The sequence below is a fragment of the Periplaneta americana genome, chromosome 10 (genome assembly GCF_040183065.1).
Source record: "Periplaneta americana isolate PAMFEO1 chromosome 10, P.americana_PAMFEO1_priV1, whole genome shotgun sequence".
Taxonomy (NCBI): Eukaryota; Metazoa; Arthropoda; class Insecta; order Blattodea; family Blattidae; genus Periplaneta; species Periplaneta americana.
In genome coordinates this window covers 11,755,800-11,772,572 of record NC_091126.1, presented here as the reverse complement: position 1 = coordinate 11,772,572, position 16,773 = coordinate 11,755,800, and the positions used below count along the sequence as shown (strand labels likewise).

The window sequence follows — 16,773 nt, the reverse complement described above, 5'->3', positions numbered from 1 at the left end:
CATTTCCAATATATTACATATATGTATCCGTGCCATTTTCAGGATACATATTTCGTACTCATTTATTAATATTTTCTATGTACTGGTACCTAAGTATTTGCATAATAGCACTATAGTGATTAAACATACAATATACATTACGATGTAGGATTAATACACTATATACACGTATCACTAATATACTCTAAATACATTAACTAATAAGTTAATAAGTACTAAACTACATGTGTACATTTACGCGCGCGTTAAATTTTCAAGTACAAGAGCTGGAACAAAACTGGCAAACTCATGAGAAGAAACAGGGAAAGGATTTATATGTAAATACATATTTACTTATAAAGCTAATATAATTTATATTTTGCATTATCTTTATGTTTCACAATGTGTAGGGTTGAAAAATCCTACTTTTATTTTCCATATTTTTCCATATTTTAGAGTTTAGTACATATTTTCGTTAATTTCCATATATTTTCCATATTTCATATAAAACAGTCCATATTATATTAGGTTTAACAATAAAACAAAACAAAATTCCATTAACTTTTAAAAATACATTTCAACAATAGAGATTTAAACACATGTTCAGTAATCCCTTTAACATCAGAGTTATTTGAAAATTAGCAGTCCTATCAACAATGGGAAAGTAAGTTACAAAACTGTATTAATTTAATTTAAAATTTTTAACAGACTTCAGTTGTGCAGCTCAACAGTTAAATGCCAGTCAGAGTACACATAGGTTCAGTTTTGTAAATCATACTATAAAGACGGTAAATATGCCAAAAGTACGTCATTCAGTCAATTTAAAATCAAAACTAACAAGTTACATTTCAGAATTTAAAGAAGATGGTTTATCAACTGACAATAAAATATTATTTTGTAATTTGTGTCAGTGTGCAGTATCATCTACACAAAAGTTCCTGGTGCAACAACACATTACAACTAGTAAACATCAGGCCAACAAACAACTAAATTCCAAGCAGAGACAATTGTTTTTAACACAACCAACAACATCGAATGTAAGATCTGAGTTTAACATCGACCTGTGCCGTTCTCTCATCTCTGCTGATATTCCTCTCTACAAACTAAAGAATAAGGTCTTCAGGGAATTCCTTGAAAAATATACTCAACATACAATCCCGGATGAGTCAACACTTAGGAAGACGTATGCTCCATCCATCTACGATGAGACAATACAGAAGATAAGAGATGAAATTAAAGATAGTTCAATTTGGGTTTCCATTGATGAGACTCCCGACAAAGAAGGTAGACTTGTTGGTAATGTAGTTATCGGTTTGTTAAGTGAACAATATTCTGAACGAATTCTTTTACATTGTGATGTTCTAGAAAAGTGCAATAACAAAACTATAGTTAAACTGTTCAACGAAGCTATGGGTATCCTGTGGCCAAAGGGTATTATGTACGATAATGTGTTATTCTTTATTAGCGATGCTGCCCCTTATATGGTCAAAGCTGGACAAGCATTATCTGTTGTATATCCTAAATTGACTCATTTTACTTGTGTGGCGCATGCATTTCATCGTGTGGCAGAAGTGGTCAGAGACAATTTCCCTAAAGTAGATTTGTTGATTTCATCAGTGAAAAAAGTATTTCTCAAAGCTCCCAGTAGAGTTAACGTGTTGAAAGAAATGTACCCTGAAATTCCATTGCCACCAAAGCCAATTTTAACTAGATGGGGTACATGGCTAGAAGCAGTTGAATATTATGCCGAACATATAGACTCTATTAACAATGTTCTCCTTGCATTGGACTCTGAAGATGCAGTCTCAATTGATACTGCGAAAACAGTTACCTGTGACATAAGTGTGAAGAATGACTTAGCTCACATTCAGCATACATTTTCATGCATCATAAAAACGCTCAAAAGTCTCCAAAATAGGCACCTTTCACTATCTGAAAGTTTTGAAATTATAAATAGTACTGTGGAACAACTGAATCGTGGTAGAGGTAAAGTTGCAGATGCAGTAAGAGCTAAGGTGGACACTGTACTTTCAAAAAACCCTGGATATGAAGAACTACAAAAGGTTGTTGCTGTGATGAGTGGTGAATCAACAGTGAAGATTAACTTGGACTTATCCCCAGCAGACATTGTGAAATTGAATTATGTACCAGTTACTTCTTGTGACGTCGAACGCTCTTTTAGTCAGTATAAATCTATCCTCAGAGACAATAGAAGAAGATTCACTTTTCAGCACTTGAAAGAAATGTTTGTAACCTATTGTTATGGTAACAGACAATAAAAATTGTGTTTTGTTGAAACTACATTGGAAGATAAGGTACGTCCATTATATTTTTTGTTTAGTTTGATTAAAATGTACCAATATTTAACGTACATAGTCATTTTTTTATAATTTTAAGTCCATATTTAATTCCATATTTTGGTAAAAATCCATATTTAATTCCATATTTTGGTAAAAATAACTACATATATATTTACATATTTCATATATTTTTAGTCCATATAAATCCGTTCCCTGAGAAGAAATAATACACGCGGCGAAAAACAACTTTTAAACTTTACAAATAAATGTGGCGTGCATTCCTGATAAAATAACATATAGCCAGCTAATTTACCGCTGCATGGGTGGCTGCATAGACACAAGGAATGAGGATACTTTTCTCGAGTCAGGTAGTAGGCCTACATACTGTAGAATTTCACAGCCCTTCAATAGCCTCCGGTCTTGGAGACCAGCTTCAACCCTTCTGTAACGTTAGGTCTGCAAACTGGTTACTCCACTACAACAAGTCTGACAGTTCTCCGTAACTGAAAAACTCAGAAACGCACTTCACTCATACAATCTTTCTTTAGTGCGTCACGTCACGTTACCATGGAAACCAAGTGGTGTATGAGACTGGGAGCCCAAATATTTTCACCTCTACATTATTATAGGTTCCAATAGACACCGCTCGGCGCTCCTAACAGTTAACATGATTCTATTCAGCGGACGGTTACAGGTACTATTTATATAACTAAATACTGTTCATAACGACTGAAAATAAAACTTTTTTTATTTTAGAAATACGGAACCGGTAATAACTAGAATTAATTATTAATATCAGATAAAATTGTGTTTTACACGTAAATAGGTGAAATGGAACTTCACCTACTTCACCTGAATAACCGCCCCTGATGTTATGGAACCCCTACACATAATACCCATACAATGCATTACAGTGCAGTTCGGAACACTACAATACAGCACACTAAGCTACATTACACTACACTCACCAGAATAGATTTTCATCTGTCAGTATATTACATTAGGCTACCGACCGTTGTACCTATAGATCAATATTGCCATACAATTCCTATTAAACTTAGCATAATTTCACCACATGCAGTTCTAGTTTCCATCCCACGGGATTGCGATTATATTCTCGACATTATCTCCAAATTTCCGGGTGTAAAATATGGCTACGAAACGGAATGCATTTAGTTTTCTTGTCAAACTCACTCCATTGTTCTGTCATCAGTCTGGGAGACTAAGCTTGGTTGTGGATCAGCAACGGTCGCTAGTAATGTGAGTGTGGGCCACCTGTCGAATCTCGGAAAGCCCACATGCACATCACATGGTCCGAAGCTCCTCGTTCGTCTTCATTCTGAAACTGCTGAACTAATAGCTTGCTTATATTCATTTTAAAATAATTATTATCTCATTTTGTATCTTTTCCACACATTTTAATGGACACAGAACTGAAAAACATCGAGTCATGTTCTCTCGTAATTGCTTTCTTCGATTTATCTATGATTTACGAATTTCTGAGGAACACGGTTCTGTAGATAGATTGATAAATCCGTAAGGCATAATATGTAATTCGTTAAAATATGTGTCCTGTGAATTCCAAGTTATTAGGGATCTACTCTTTACTGTTAATGCTAATATAGTCCATATGTGTTGCATAAAAAGTTCCTAAAATACAGTGCAGTAAGATGAAAAGTTTCCCTTTTTGCGAAGAGCAACGTCTTCACAATATGAGAAGATTGCAAGAATTAATAGTCATAGTCATGAAATATGAAATTTACATAAAACTTGAATTAGCATTGACTTATTTGTTTATTACAGCTTTAACTACTGTATAATAGGCTATATTGAAAATGTTACAACTTGCAAACTTCTAAACAAACCACAATAGGCGCAGTTCATATATAGTTATTGATTTCATCCTTCTGGGTAAGTAACATTTCGGATTCTTTTATTTACAGGAGTATCTTTATTTTTGTTACACTCAAAATTAATATGTCATATCTTCCCTTAGATGTTTACAAATTAATATGTTACTTTAATAAAATGTGGCAGTAGCAGAGTTTTTAAATTATTTTCTCAATTCCTTACGAAACAATATATAATCAAACTGAATTATATTTATAAGAATGCATATTATAATATGATTAAAACTAACATTTTTGTTCTTGGTAACTTATAATCGGTGTACGCAACTTACGACCCGGTCCCTCTATCTAGGGTAATGTGGCCTGCCGTAGTAGCAGGCAGTGGAACGTTTGCTTGCTGGAGTCTGTGGGGTGGGTAGGAATACATCGTACTTAAATTAATTTTACTTTAATAGGAGGTACTTGCAATATTAATATTTGTAATATAATACATATAATATTCAGTAATATTTACAATATAGAGCGCTCGTATTTTTTATTTTATTGTATTAAACTAATCTTCGCTAATAATATGTTTTCGCGGGATATCAGCCGAGTTAAGATTTTGGAATGCTCCAAGCTTTCGACTGCCATCTCTGCAGCCATCTTCAGGGAAGATGGCTGCAGAGATGGCAGTCGAAAGCTTGGAGCATTCCAAAATCTTAACTCGGCTGATATCCCGCGAAAACATATTAGCGAACCAACGCCGAGAAAGCCTCAAATCATATATAAACTAATCTTGTTTCTATGGATGACATTTCCAAAATTAAAGTTTAGCGAAAACAAAAAATGAGAGAAAAAATACATTGTAACAAAATTAGGGGAACTAGGCCTAAAATGACATACCTTAAGGAAATCTTGAACAAAAATATGTATTCTTGCCAAATTTGTTTTGGCCAATTATATATAACTGATACTACAATATTAACACATATATTAAGATCAACAGAAAGTGGAAAATACTGACAATCTTTAACTGAAAGGTATGTTTGAAAATAGACAAATTATGTCATTTTACCCAAGTTACTAGGGTAAAATGACACATTTAAGTTAATTTTTACATAGTTAAAAAAAATTTGTTCTCTTAGATACACTTGCACATTCATTGTGTGCCCATGAGAAGCATTTCTTGCACTGTAGCCATGTTTCTTCTGGTTTATATTGGCTGTAAAATTCATTGCTGTACAGACAAGGTGCATTGTTCTCAACATCACCATCGAAGTCACTCTCTTCATCTTGGTCCTCACTGCTTAGATCAAACAGAAGCTGTGTTTTTCCTCTGTTTGCTGAACGCCCTTCTTCTGCAGCTCTTCTTTCAGCTTCCTTCAATTTTAATTGGTTAATAAAAGAGATGCTCGATTTGGGACCCTTCATGTGTTCTCTTTCTTCTCACCACAGATCTAGTGCCAGAGGGAATCGGGGAGATCTCTTGCTGTGTCACATGAGCTGAAGGCCTCTTTTGTGACGCTTCCGCAGCTGGTGCAGTTAGTGGTGATGGCTCTATCATATGTTCTTTTGCATTTCTTGTTGTTGAACTGCTCTTCTGTGTTACAACCTTTGGCCCGTCTGTAGGGACTGCATTCGTTAGAGGTCTCTTTGGGCGCTGCGGGACTAAATAAGTGATCAGGAAATATGTCCGAATTGAGTGGACAAATTCCTGTTGAAGAAAATCCACCCAATGCATTGGTGATGGTTGCAGCTTTTCCATAGACTTCAGAAAATAAGTCCGCAATTTGAAACTGTGTAATCACCCATCCAGGATGGTTCTTCATCCACTTTGTAACGGCCTGATCATATGTTTTCAAAGGCCCGAAGAAAGAGACATCAAGTGGCTGGAGTCACCATATAATGCATAATTTCACAGAAGTAATCATTAATCAGCCATTGTAAACAAATTTGACACCAATTTTGCAAATCGCTATCGCCCATAATATATGGCTTCTCATTTCCAGTCAGAAACATGCACTTGGGTAAAATGACATAGTATGTCATTTTAGCAAAGTAGGTGGTATGTCATTTTACCCGGAATGAAGAAGAATAAGTAGTGGTGTTAGTACGACCTAGCTTCTTTATGAATTTGGATATTGTAATGCTTTTTATAGAGGGAAATATTCATGTTTTCAGTCATGAACATTATTTCACTAATATCTGAAGCTTAAAAGGACAAAAAATACATAACATACCTCAACAATATTATATCGTCATGCACTTTTTTCCTTTAGTTGCACCTGCTTCACCAAAAAGCTCCTTCGCTTGCTAAAACTTGGATGTAACCACTGTTTCCAGCTTCTGTGCACTATAGAGCTGTAAATTTAAACTCAGCTTACAGTGTTTTCACAAAACACATAGTATGTCATTTTACCCAAGTATGTCATTTTAGACCTAACTCTCCTACTACTGATCCACTACTGTCCTTCCTGGATTACTATGTCCTGACAGTTGCGTTGCAATGCACAATGATATTATACGAATATTCTTAAAAACGAACATTCCTACGGTGATGGTAACTTAAGAGAACCTTGTATTGAGAAAAGTTTCTCTCTACGTCAGAGAAGGTAGTAGCTGCAAAATGTTATAATTTATATGAGTGTATTTGCAATATTGCTGAGATTGTTTTGCATTTTCACATAGCATATCCTTGATCTCACAAAATGCAGATTATCCACCATTCTTCAAATATATAACTGACTATGGTATTGCTATCTACGGTCATTGGTTTGTAGGCATACGCAAGTCCCTCATGCATTTGTTTATGTTCAGTATCTCCCGCTGCAATATATTAGGCTTCGTCATAGAAAGCGGAAGGCCGGTTTACTGCATACAGTTCTAACAGTGCAGGACAGAACTTGCGTACACTGTTTATAATAATAGTAATTATTATTATTATTATTATTATTATTATTATTATTATTCCTGACAGAATTATTTATAGTCTAGAGTATTAACAAATATGGAATAAATATCACAATATTCACGGATATTGCTGCACCACAAAGGAATGAATATCGATAAGATAAAAAAAAGTCAAACCCATGACAGGCCAAATCGGCAAGAGGTTAAGACTCCCACATTTGATGACAGTCCTACGTGCCCACTGCCTTTACCCCAAGGAAACGTCCCTGGTACTCATTTCTGTTAGAGGCTGAGTAGATCCCAGGGCCATAATGCGGCTGGAAGGATTGGATCAATGGGAAAATCAATGACCCCATCGGGAATCAAACCCGCGACCTTCCGGGTTGCAGCGTTACGCCCTATCGATAAGATATATTCGGAGTAAAATGTTTAAATGACTAAAGTTGACGAATGAAATTAAATGCATATGACACAAAAAAAGATATTACAACTCCAATAACGATAAGAGAAGTACAGAGTGCAACAAAAGATGTTATATAGTGTGCAACAATAAAACGAAGTATTGCGTAAACAAAATTTCCAGTAATATAACTTTGAAATATTTCAATACAAATAAAAAATTATGCTTACGCCATCCTTTACCCAGAAGCCCGATTTTTTTGTCTTTGTTTCCAGGATTGTCCAACATGTTCGACAAAATTTACATTAAAGTGGTAAATTCTGTGTATTGAGTGTCTGTGAGGTATGAGTTATAAAATGTTTGAGTCCTCTTTCTGGTGTGACCATTGTACAGTCTTAGAAAAAAAATTGTCGCACAGATACTTTATAAGCCCCAGAAAGGAGGCAGAACGCATGATCAGACATACAACGAAACAAAACTAGTTTTACTACCTTAACTAGTCCTCCTCTTGTGAACCAGATCGCTCGTCCACTGATCATGCGCACTGCCTTCTTATGATACTTCTCAAGTAGCTGTGCAACAAAGCCTTTCACTAAGACTGTACATAAGAGCATAAGACTATTGACAGCGACGCTACACCCGATTATAATCACGAAGGTTTTCTGTGGACATCCCATTCAACAAACATTACTTTACCTGTGTGGTTAAGGACAGATTGAAGACTGAAGTGATCAAAACTGACAGGTTACCATCTATTTTTTTTATCTTGGAAACCACTCAACTAATAACTACCAAATGTCATACAATCTGTATAGGGGAGAGTCGGGTAGTATCGGACATCGGGTAATATCGGACAGTGAGTTTCTTTCATCTACAACACGATGACAGCACCTGATTGACATGGTTACGTTTCTGTGATGTCACATAGAGAAACGTAACCATCTCATTCAGGTACTACCATATGGTGGTAGATGAAAAAAACGCGCTGTCCGATACTACCCGACTCTCCCCTATGCGTATCTTGCACATACCACATGAATTTCATTCTGGTTCGTTGAATTGTTTAGCTATATTGATGAGGTCTTTGAAGTTCTTTTTCTTTTCGGGTAACACGAAACGTTCGTTTATAATGTACCTTTTCTTAACTACCAGAGGCAAAAGTGCGAATATTTTTTCCTAACAAGGAACCATGGGTTAAAATCTGAGGAACAGAGAATCTTATATCATCATTATCATCATATGAAAGTTAAACATTTTCAACCGAAAAAAATACTCTTTCATAATATATAGCATGCAGTATGAATGAATCTTACGACGTGTCAATATGATTGTTCGTTATTTTGTGTAATACAGTATAATCAGCATCTGTGCAAATTTTGAATAAAATTGGAGTGTAGTTTCTTAGAAAAAGTACATTGATGATTGCAAAACGTCGTTTTGAGAAAAAAAACAGCGATACAGATAAATTTTACTATTGCTAGCCTACTCAATATGCATCAAAACTTGCCATAAGGGCGTAAATGATCGCTTTAATAAAATATACATATTCTTATTCAGAAAAAATGCAAATTCAATTGAATAATTAAAAGTTAAAATTGTAATTTTTGGTCGTTTCAGTCTTAAAACTTCCCTCACATATCTGAATGTGCTACTTACTAAATTTTCGAAGTTGAAGGCGTAATCAGTGACGGTCGCTAGTGATGTAATTGTGGGCCACCGGTCAGTTATCGGTAAGCCCACATGCACATCACACGGCCCGTAACTGTGAACGTGCTGCTAGCGGAACAAAAAACAACATTAAAGTCACAAAACTCAGAAGCTTTACATCGAACTAGAAAAAAAACCGTTTCCAAGAAGATAAATTTTAACACATATCTTATCTTATGTAGGACCTATACATAATTATGTAGGTTGTGTTGTAAAATTAGGTGTTTTATTTTATGTTTTATTATTATTGTGTTAAATTGTATTGTGTATTCTTATTGTATTGTGTATAAAATTGTATATGTGTTGTAAATTGTATTATGTATTGTAAATTTTATTGTGTATAGCTTATCATTTTAACTGTGTATTGTTAATATTGTATATACCACTGCCACCGGGTGCTTGCCCACTTGCAGTGTAAATAAATACACACACACACACATTCGATTTTATTAATTTCACATTCGTGCAAGTTTCTTTCTCGTTTCCGATTGGCATTATAACCTTTGCATTCTTAAGTACCAAAATACAAATTTAAATATTTAAATAAATAGGTATTTACATGTTTTTTTCACAAAAATCGCAGAACACGGTCATTCCGTCTGTCCTCAAGCCTTTTTTATTTGTTACCCTTTGCTTCAGAGTACTCTGGAACGATGATTTTGTAGGTGGCATCGCGAATTCACACAAACCACACAGAATTGTCCTTGGGCTGATGTTGTTAAACTTTCTCTCTAAAGTGAGAATATTTGTATCTTAACCGAGAACAAACGTCTATGATATCTAACTACATAAATGACGCTATAACTAAAGTTAATGATGACTTGAATTCAATATCCATATGATCGAAAACGTACGGACATGATTTAAATGCAAGTAAATCGCAGGCTATCTTAATAGAACATCAAAGATCGAAGTGTGACAAACAAAATTTGCCACCGATAATTGTAAATAATACTACTATTCCATACAGCTCGACTGTGAAGAACCTTGGCATTTATATGGATTGTCACCTGGAATGGAATGAACAAGTGATTCACACTTCTAAAAAAATATTTTCTATTATTCACTCATTAAAGCGACTGAAGCACTTTCTTCCTGATAAATTAAAATTAATCCTTGTACAAACACTCGTGATGCCACACTTCGACTACTGCGATATTATGTTAAATAACCTAAATGCAAATTTGAGCAGCAGGCTACAACGTGTGCATAATGCGTGTGTCCGTTATATTTGTAATATTCGTAAGTATGATCATGTTTCCCCGTCTTTCCAAAATATGTCTTGGCTAAGGCTAAGTGATCGACGAGTCCTGCATTCTCTAGTTCTCTTATTTCAAATTCTGCGCACCGCTACCCCAATCTATTTGGCTTCTCTTTTTCAAAATTTATCCGCATATCATCAGCTAAGTACCGGGTATCATCATAACAATTTACTCATTACATCCTACCACAAGACATCTTTATATTCTTCATCTTATAAAGTTTCAGTTGTTAGAAATTGGAACTCGCTTCCGAGTGATGTAAGGGGTTTTGGGCAATAACTTAATTTAGGTCAAAATTACATAAATTCTTAAATAACAGATTAATTACTGTTTAATATTTGTTACTTATAATGAAACTAACATCTGTCCATTCTTATTATTATCATTAATTTCTCTAAATAGAATACAAAATCTCTAATGGCAAAATTTCATTACATTAATATTCCCATTACATAAAAATATTTTAGATTTATATTTTTTCTCCTTATAACATAGTTCTAGTAAACATATTAAATTCCCATCATTTTACTAGCTATCTCAAATTAATTACAATTGATTGAATTAAATTAGCTCATAAATTAAGTTTCTACTTTATCTTATACGTTTATCTAAATTTAAATAGGTCCATCTAAATTTAAAACTTAACTGAAGAATATCGCTGGAGAATCTTTTAAGTGTGATGTAAATATTCGTAATTTAAATATGTATTGTATTCATTAAGGCTGGTTGAGTGGAAGAGAAGGCCTTATGGCCTTAACTCTGCTAGCGAAAATAAAACATTCTATTCAGTAAACATTCTATATTGCGTTTCGCGCGTATTGAGAAAAACGGCATCATAGTTTACTGTTGTCGGCAGAGTGAATTCTCTCCATAAGAGGATACAACAGGCCTTTGTTTTTTTAGAGAAAATATTATACTGGAAAAAAAATGCAAAGTTTGCGTACATGGCGATTTGTGCAACAAAATCCTGAAAATATGCTACAATATATGCAAAATAGACTATTACATGCAGAAACACCCAAAATATGGAAAAAAAAAAAAAATGCAATATTATCTCTGCATATTTGTAATCACAGATGTTCAAAACGTATATAAAACTGTTTTTGCATGACTTTCAAGAGACATTATTATTATTATTATTATTACTATTATTATTATTATTATAAATGGGTATAAGCAACTTATGTCTGTCTTCACTGTAATCCGATCGGAGTTGTTATATCGTGAAAGATAAACACAATAAGTTGTAGGCCTACCATCTTTAATTTTTCGCACCTGATACAATTGGTGATAATCCTATAAAACTGTCATGTCATTAATAACTCCTGTACAGTGACTTTTAATTTAGCTTTAAATTCAGGCAAGTTTTAACAGGCTTTGCGATATTGTTTCTCATGCTTGCAGTTGTACCGCAATAATAATAACAAACAACGGACCGTGGACGTATTTTGTGGTCTTATAGAATTAAGACGTCACAATGTAAGGTACTGTGTACTGGTCACAGAATGCAGAGATGAAGAGAATTCCAAGCATATTGTAACGATACCACAGTTTGGTACACGAAGTCAATACGTAGGGAATATGCATCCAATGACAGTTGAACTTCAGTTGCTAGCCATTAGGATCGCTACTATTGACTCATCACAGACAATGGGAATTAGTACCGGCACAGTTGCTAGTACTCTCAGTTGCTAACCGCTTGGAGCGCTGTATCGCGAGAAATGCAAAAATTCACCTCAAGCTTCGTGACTGTATGATATTAGACTGTGACGATACTGTCAACAATGAACAACAAAGACACGATTTTAAAAACTGGTCTGAAAACCTATAAATAGACTTCGTGGAATTGCCACGAGAATCGTAAGGTTTACTACGCACGCGGTATAGACTGTATGAGAAGGGGACGTGCAATGGATGGAGTATGCCTCTGATGTAACGCACGCGGTATAGACTGTATGAGAAGGGGACGTGCAATGGATGGAGTATGCCTCTGATGTAAACACTGAGCAGTATACTGCGGTTACAATAAAACCTGTATCCTGCAGTCAAGAAATATAATGAATGATCATTCAAGTAGGAAACGTCTATAAACATGTAAATACACAATTATTTTGTAGTGAGATATATTAACTCTTAAAATTTAATGTAATATACTGACATCATCCTTGAATATGTGCATTGCAGTGAAGAGTAACGTACATTTTGAGCGACTGCAAAGTGAACCTCCTCCGATGGTCACCCTAACAGTTTTTATATTGGGAAAATATACGTTCAACATCACACGATGTAATAGGTGCATATTTGAAGAACGGAAAGTCACTACTTTTTAGTACACCAACTTCAGACATCTTGTCGTAACCTGATAGTACATAATTTATAATACGAAGTTGTGAATAGGCAGAATTTTCAGCAATAATATTTCTCAACCTACATTTCACTTTTTCTGAAATTAGTGAATTGTTATTTTGGATAACGGTTTATGATACTTTATACACTGTATTAAGGACTTCTGAGAGTTGTACTGGCTGCGGGGGTAAGGGTATTCCAGGGGCAATTGTTTGGAACAGCAACACTCTCATTGTAGTATGTTTGATTGAATTCTTGTCTGCACTGAACAAATGTTAAGCTTTGATTATTCCAACCACAGTAATGCAAAAACAAGTGCTTACATAGGTATACATTAGCTGTAGCTGCTCTATCTATTTGGATCGGTCACATCTCTTAACATGAACTGCTTATACTACATGACCGGGCGGTCGCTCTCCTCTTCTATACTACCGTACATCGGCAACCTGATTGCATGCTGCGTGTGGCAATTCGACGAAGTCTACCTATAAATAACAATAATGTAAACATCTTATAAAAGGATACAACATGTAGCCTAATTTCGTTTTTTCGATTTTCGAGGTAGCCTAAAGGGCGAATCGACGACTTAACAACTCCGTTACTTGCTGACTGCCTTTCTTATGTAGCCTATATTGCGATAAATTTCCCAATCTGGCAACCCTGCTTCAACCACGTAATTAGCCTACTTTATGTAGTTTTTAACCGTTTTGTTGTTATGTTTACTATGGAAATGCTTTATTCACTCGTTATCATTTATTATAAATACGAATAGTTGTATATCGCGCTCTCAATAATGTACAACCACGTCATGTGTAGTTACGTAATATACTGTAGTATCATATACATTTGTCTTTATTAAAACATTATATTTCTTCCTTTTCATGTTTTGGAAATAATTTAGAAATATTAACAGCATTCGTGAGGTGAAAATGGTTTTATTATTTACTTTCCGTCAACATAGGACATACAGTATTTCAATATGATACCACTGAGTGCCAGTATCCCCAACTTCACAGGTTCGAGTCTCATCCAGGTAAGATAAAAAAATTAATTAAATAAGATTGATTCGAATGAGATATAACATACAAATTAGGATATAGATGACGATGGAAGTATTGTAGCAGTAATAAATATAACATAGACGAGGGGGGGAAGAAATAAAAAATGGGGTTTCTGGGCGTGAGGAAAGTAGTATACTAGAGGATCGTTGCATTTTCTACCTACCCTACTGGAGCTACTCGATATATGATGAATCCATCGTGCATACCGTACTTTGCTACACCCATGCTTAAAAATCACAAATGCGACGTCTGTATATGAATGCTATCTTTATCATTTGTACTCTTAATACACGAGGACGTAATGCGAATACTCACCATTATGCCATTAAAATTGAAATACAGAGATAAAGAAAATTCGAAGCATGTTGCGACGATACGGACAACAATGAACAAGAGCGATTTCTGATTATAAAGAATGGTCTGAAAATCTATAAAAAAAATGTTGTAAATATGTAAAAGGAAATAACATGTAGCCTAATTTCGCCCTTTGGAATTTTGTGGCAACCTAAATAGCGACTCAGGGACTAGACAACTTAATTACTCGCCGATTTGACTTCTCATGTATTTTAATTGCGATAAATCGTCCAAACTGGCAACTCTGCGGAGTTCTTATTTACACGAAACCGACAATGATTCACATTATTCGCGTGTGTAGAATTTTTTAGTATATTAGTAAGTCTTTTTTACTATTGCTGAGCTTCTGTTTCTATTTATCGTGTGTTATACACGGATTGTGTTGATGTAACCGATATCAGATCCTGATTAATGTTTATGATATTGGTGACTGAGTTGGTATGAAAATTTTCAATCCGACATTTGCCTTTGTGATTGAGGGAAACCATGTGAAACCTCAGTCAGATTATTCGACCACGGGGTTTGAACCCGTGACCTCCCGAATGCGAGTCTCAAACGTTACCGTCCGAGCCAACTCGCTTGGTTTCGTCGAAATTTGGTGTTCAAAATAAGGACTTAGTATTTTTCATATGAGAAATCAATAAATCCGAATTAAAAGCACATTTGGCGATTGTCACCGCACACAAACACATACATAAGCACACACGTTATGGTTATATGAAAAATAAGATATTATCAACATTGTGGTCTTTTGCTTTCAGTTACCTGTTGGTGATGTGTCCTGCAGGCAGCCTTAATCTCGTTTTGACGCCAGACTTCTCGCAGCAGCTCGCAAGCACTAGTCGTTATGCTGCCTCAGCAAGCCTTTGTCTCTTACTTCCCAGAGAGTTACATGATACCTACTTCAACGCAGTCAGCAATTCGCCTATTCTACGCGTGTAGCTCTTCTCACTGTTCAAATGAATACAGCAACTCGCTTCAAAATTTTCTACATTTTCCCTATTAAAACTTTCCTTTCTGGTTCAGAGAAAATAGAAATGAAAATTATATGGATGCTTCCAACTTCGAAATATCTCAAGGAATTTGAACGAAACTACATTAGTTAATATGATAGGCCTACCCACTGACTGGGTACAGAGACATACCGGGACATCACTTTATTTTTACTTGCATTTTTATTGTACCCGGGTTTCTGAATGTACTTGACTACCACTCCTTTCACTAATGTCCTTGCTCCCGTCAGCCACACAAACTTACGGCCGCTGTTGCATTCGAAGTCTGCTAGCAGGGTAAAGAATATAGTATGTTTCAGAAATATGGTTGCGTTTTATATAGAAGAAAGAGCCTATATTATTGAAGCTCATTTCAAGGGCCCTTTTTTATACTGTTACCTACATAATGCAATTTTAAATTTGTAATAGTAATTAATGTATCACAGTCTGGTGGATGCTGACTACCAGACCTTTTATATAAATTATTGTATAATTTTTATGTATCTCATCAATGTATCTACGTTAAAGGCAAAAGACATTTATGGTCTTGATACTTTTTCAATAAAGTGAAGCATATGGAGGAAGAAAAAAAGCCCTCTTGCTCCTTCCCCCATATCAAAAGACGGGAACAATGAACTGTCTTAGACAAAATATGATCGAAAAAATTAAATTATGGTTTATTTAGCGACGCTCGCAACTGCAGAGATTATATCAGCGTAACCGTGTGCCGGAATTTTGTCCCGCAGGAGTTCTTTTACATGCCAGTGAATCTACTAACATGAGCCTGTCGCATTTAAATACACTTAAATGCCATCGACCTGGGCCGGGATCGAATCCGCAACCTCGAGCATAGAAAGCCAGCACCAGGTACGCTACCGAGGCCGACAAATAAGATAGATCTCTTGTGGCGTGAATTTGTTGAAGTCCACCTTTGGGTAGCGCCTGGTTCACACGGCTAGGGAAAGAATATTTATTTTGCACCTAATTTACTCTTTGAATATGAAGGGTACACGGGAAAAACGATCAAGGTCCATCAAAAATCGAAATTGAGTTAATAATGCTATCTTATAGTGGAAAGGAAGTACTATCATCTAGTTTAGCTAGTAATAAGAAATCATCGTTCTTGACATTCCAGTACGTCAATTTCTATTAAATACACACATAACAAAGTATTAAGTGCTTAAACTTTAAAATTCGTTTTTCTCGAAACTTTCTAAAATGGACCTTGATCGTTATTTCCTTGTACCCTTCATATATCTTTGTTTTACAGATAAGTTGTAACACTTGATCTATAAAGAGAGAGAAAAAGCTTAAAAACAAAACAAAGGAACAACAGAGCGGAGTTTTGTACAAGAGATTCGTTTACGTGTAAACCTAAGTTCTCACGAAATCAAACGAAGACTTCCGAAAGGGATTTTCTGTATGGTGGCCAGTCAATTTCTTTTGTGCGAGATCGTGGGTATTTGCTTGTTTTCCGCACAGAACCAATACGCGGCAAGTGTGAAATACCACATTCAGTATTCCCAACGTAACACACATAACAATTTCCCTCTTCTTACCGCTTAAGCGCGACATTTATTTTACTGCTTTAGGCTTTTAACATATTATTTTTAGAGACGTTTAACATAGT

The 16,773-nt window shown here is 35.2% G+C and overlaps 1 protein-coding gene across 1 annotated transcript in view; it reads left to right on the top strand.

Annotated features, from left to right (window-relative positions):
* Positions 1–15,721, top strand: part of LOC138707442 (methyl-CpG-binding domain protein 4-like) — a 187,083-nt gene extending 171,362 nt beyond the window's left edge. Inside the window, exon 6 of the mRNA XM_069836865.1 lies at positions 14,913–15,721. Within this exon, the coding sequence (XP_069692966.1) occupies positions 14,913–14,926 (14 nt within the window). The 3' untranslated portion in view covers positions 14,927–15,721. The remainder of the gene's footprint in view (positions 1–14,912) is intronic.
* Positions 15,722–16,773: the final 1,052 nt, after the last annotated feature.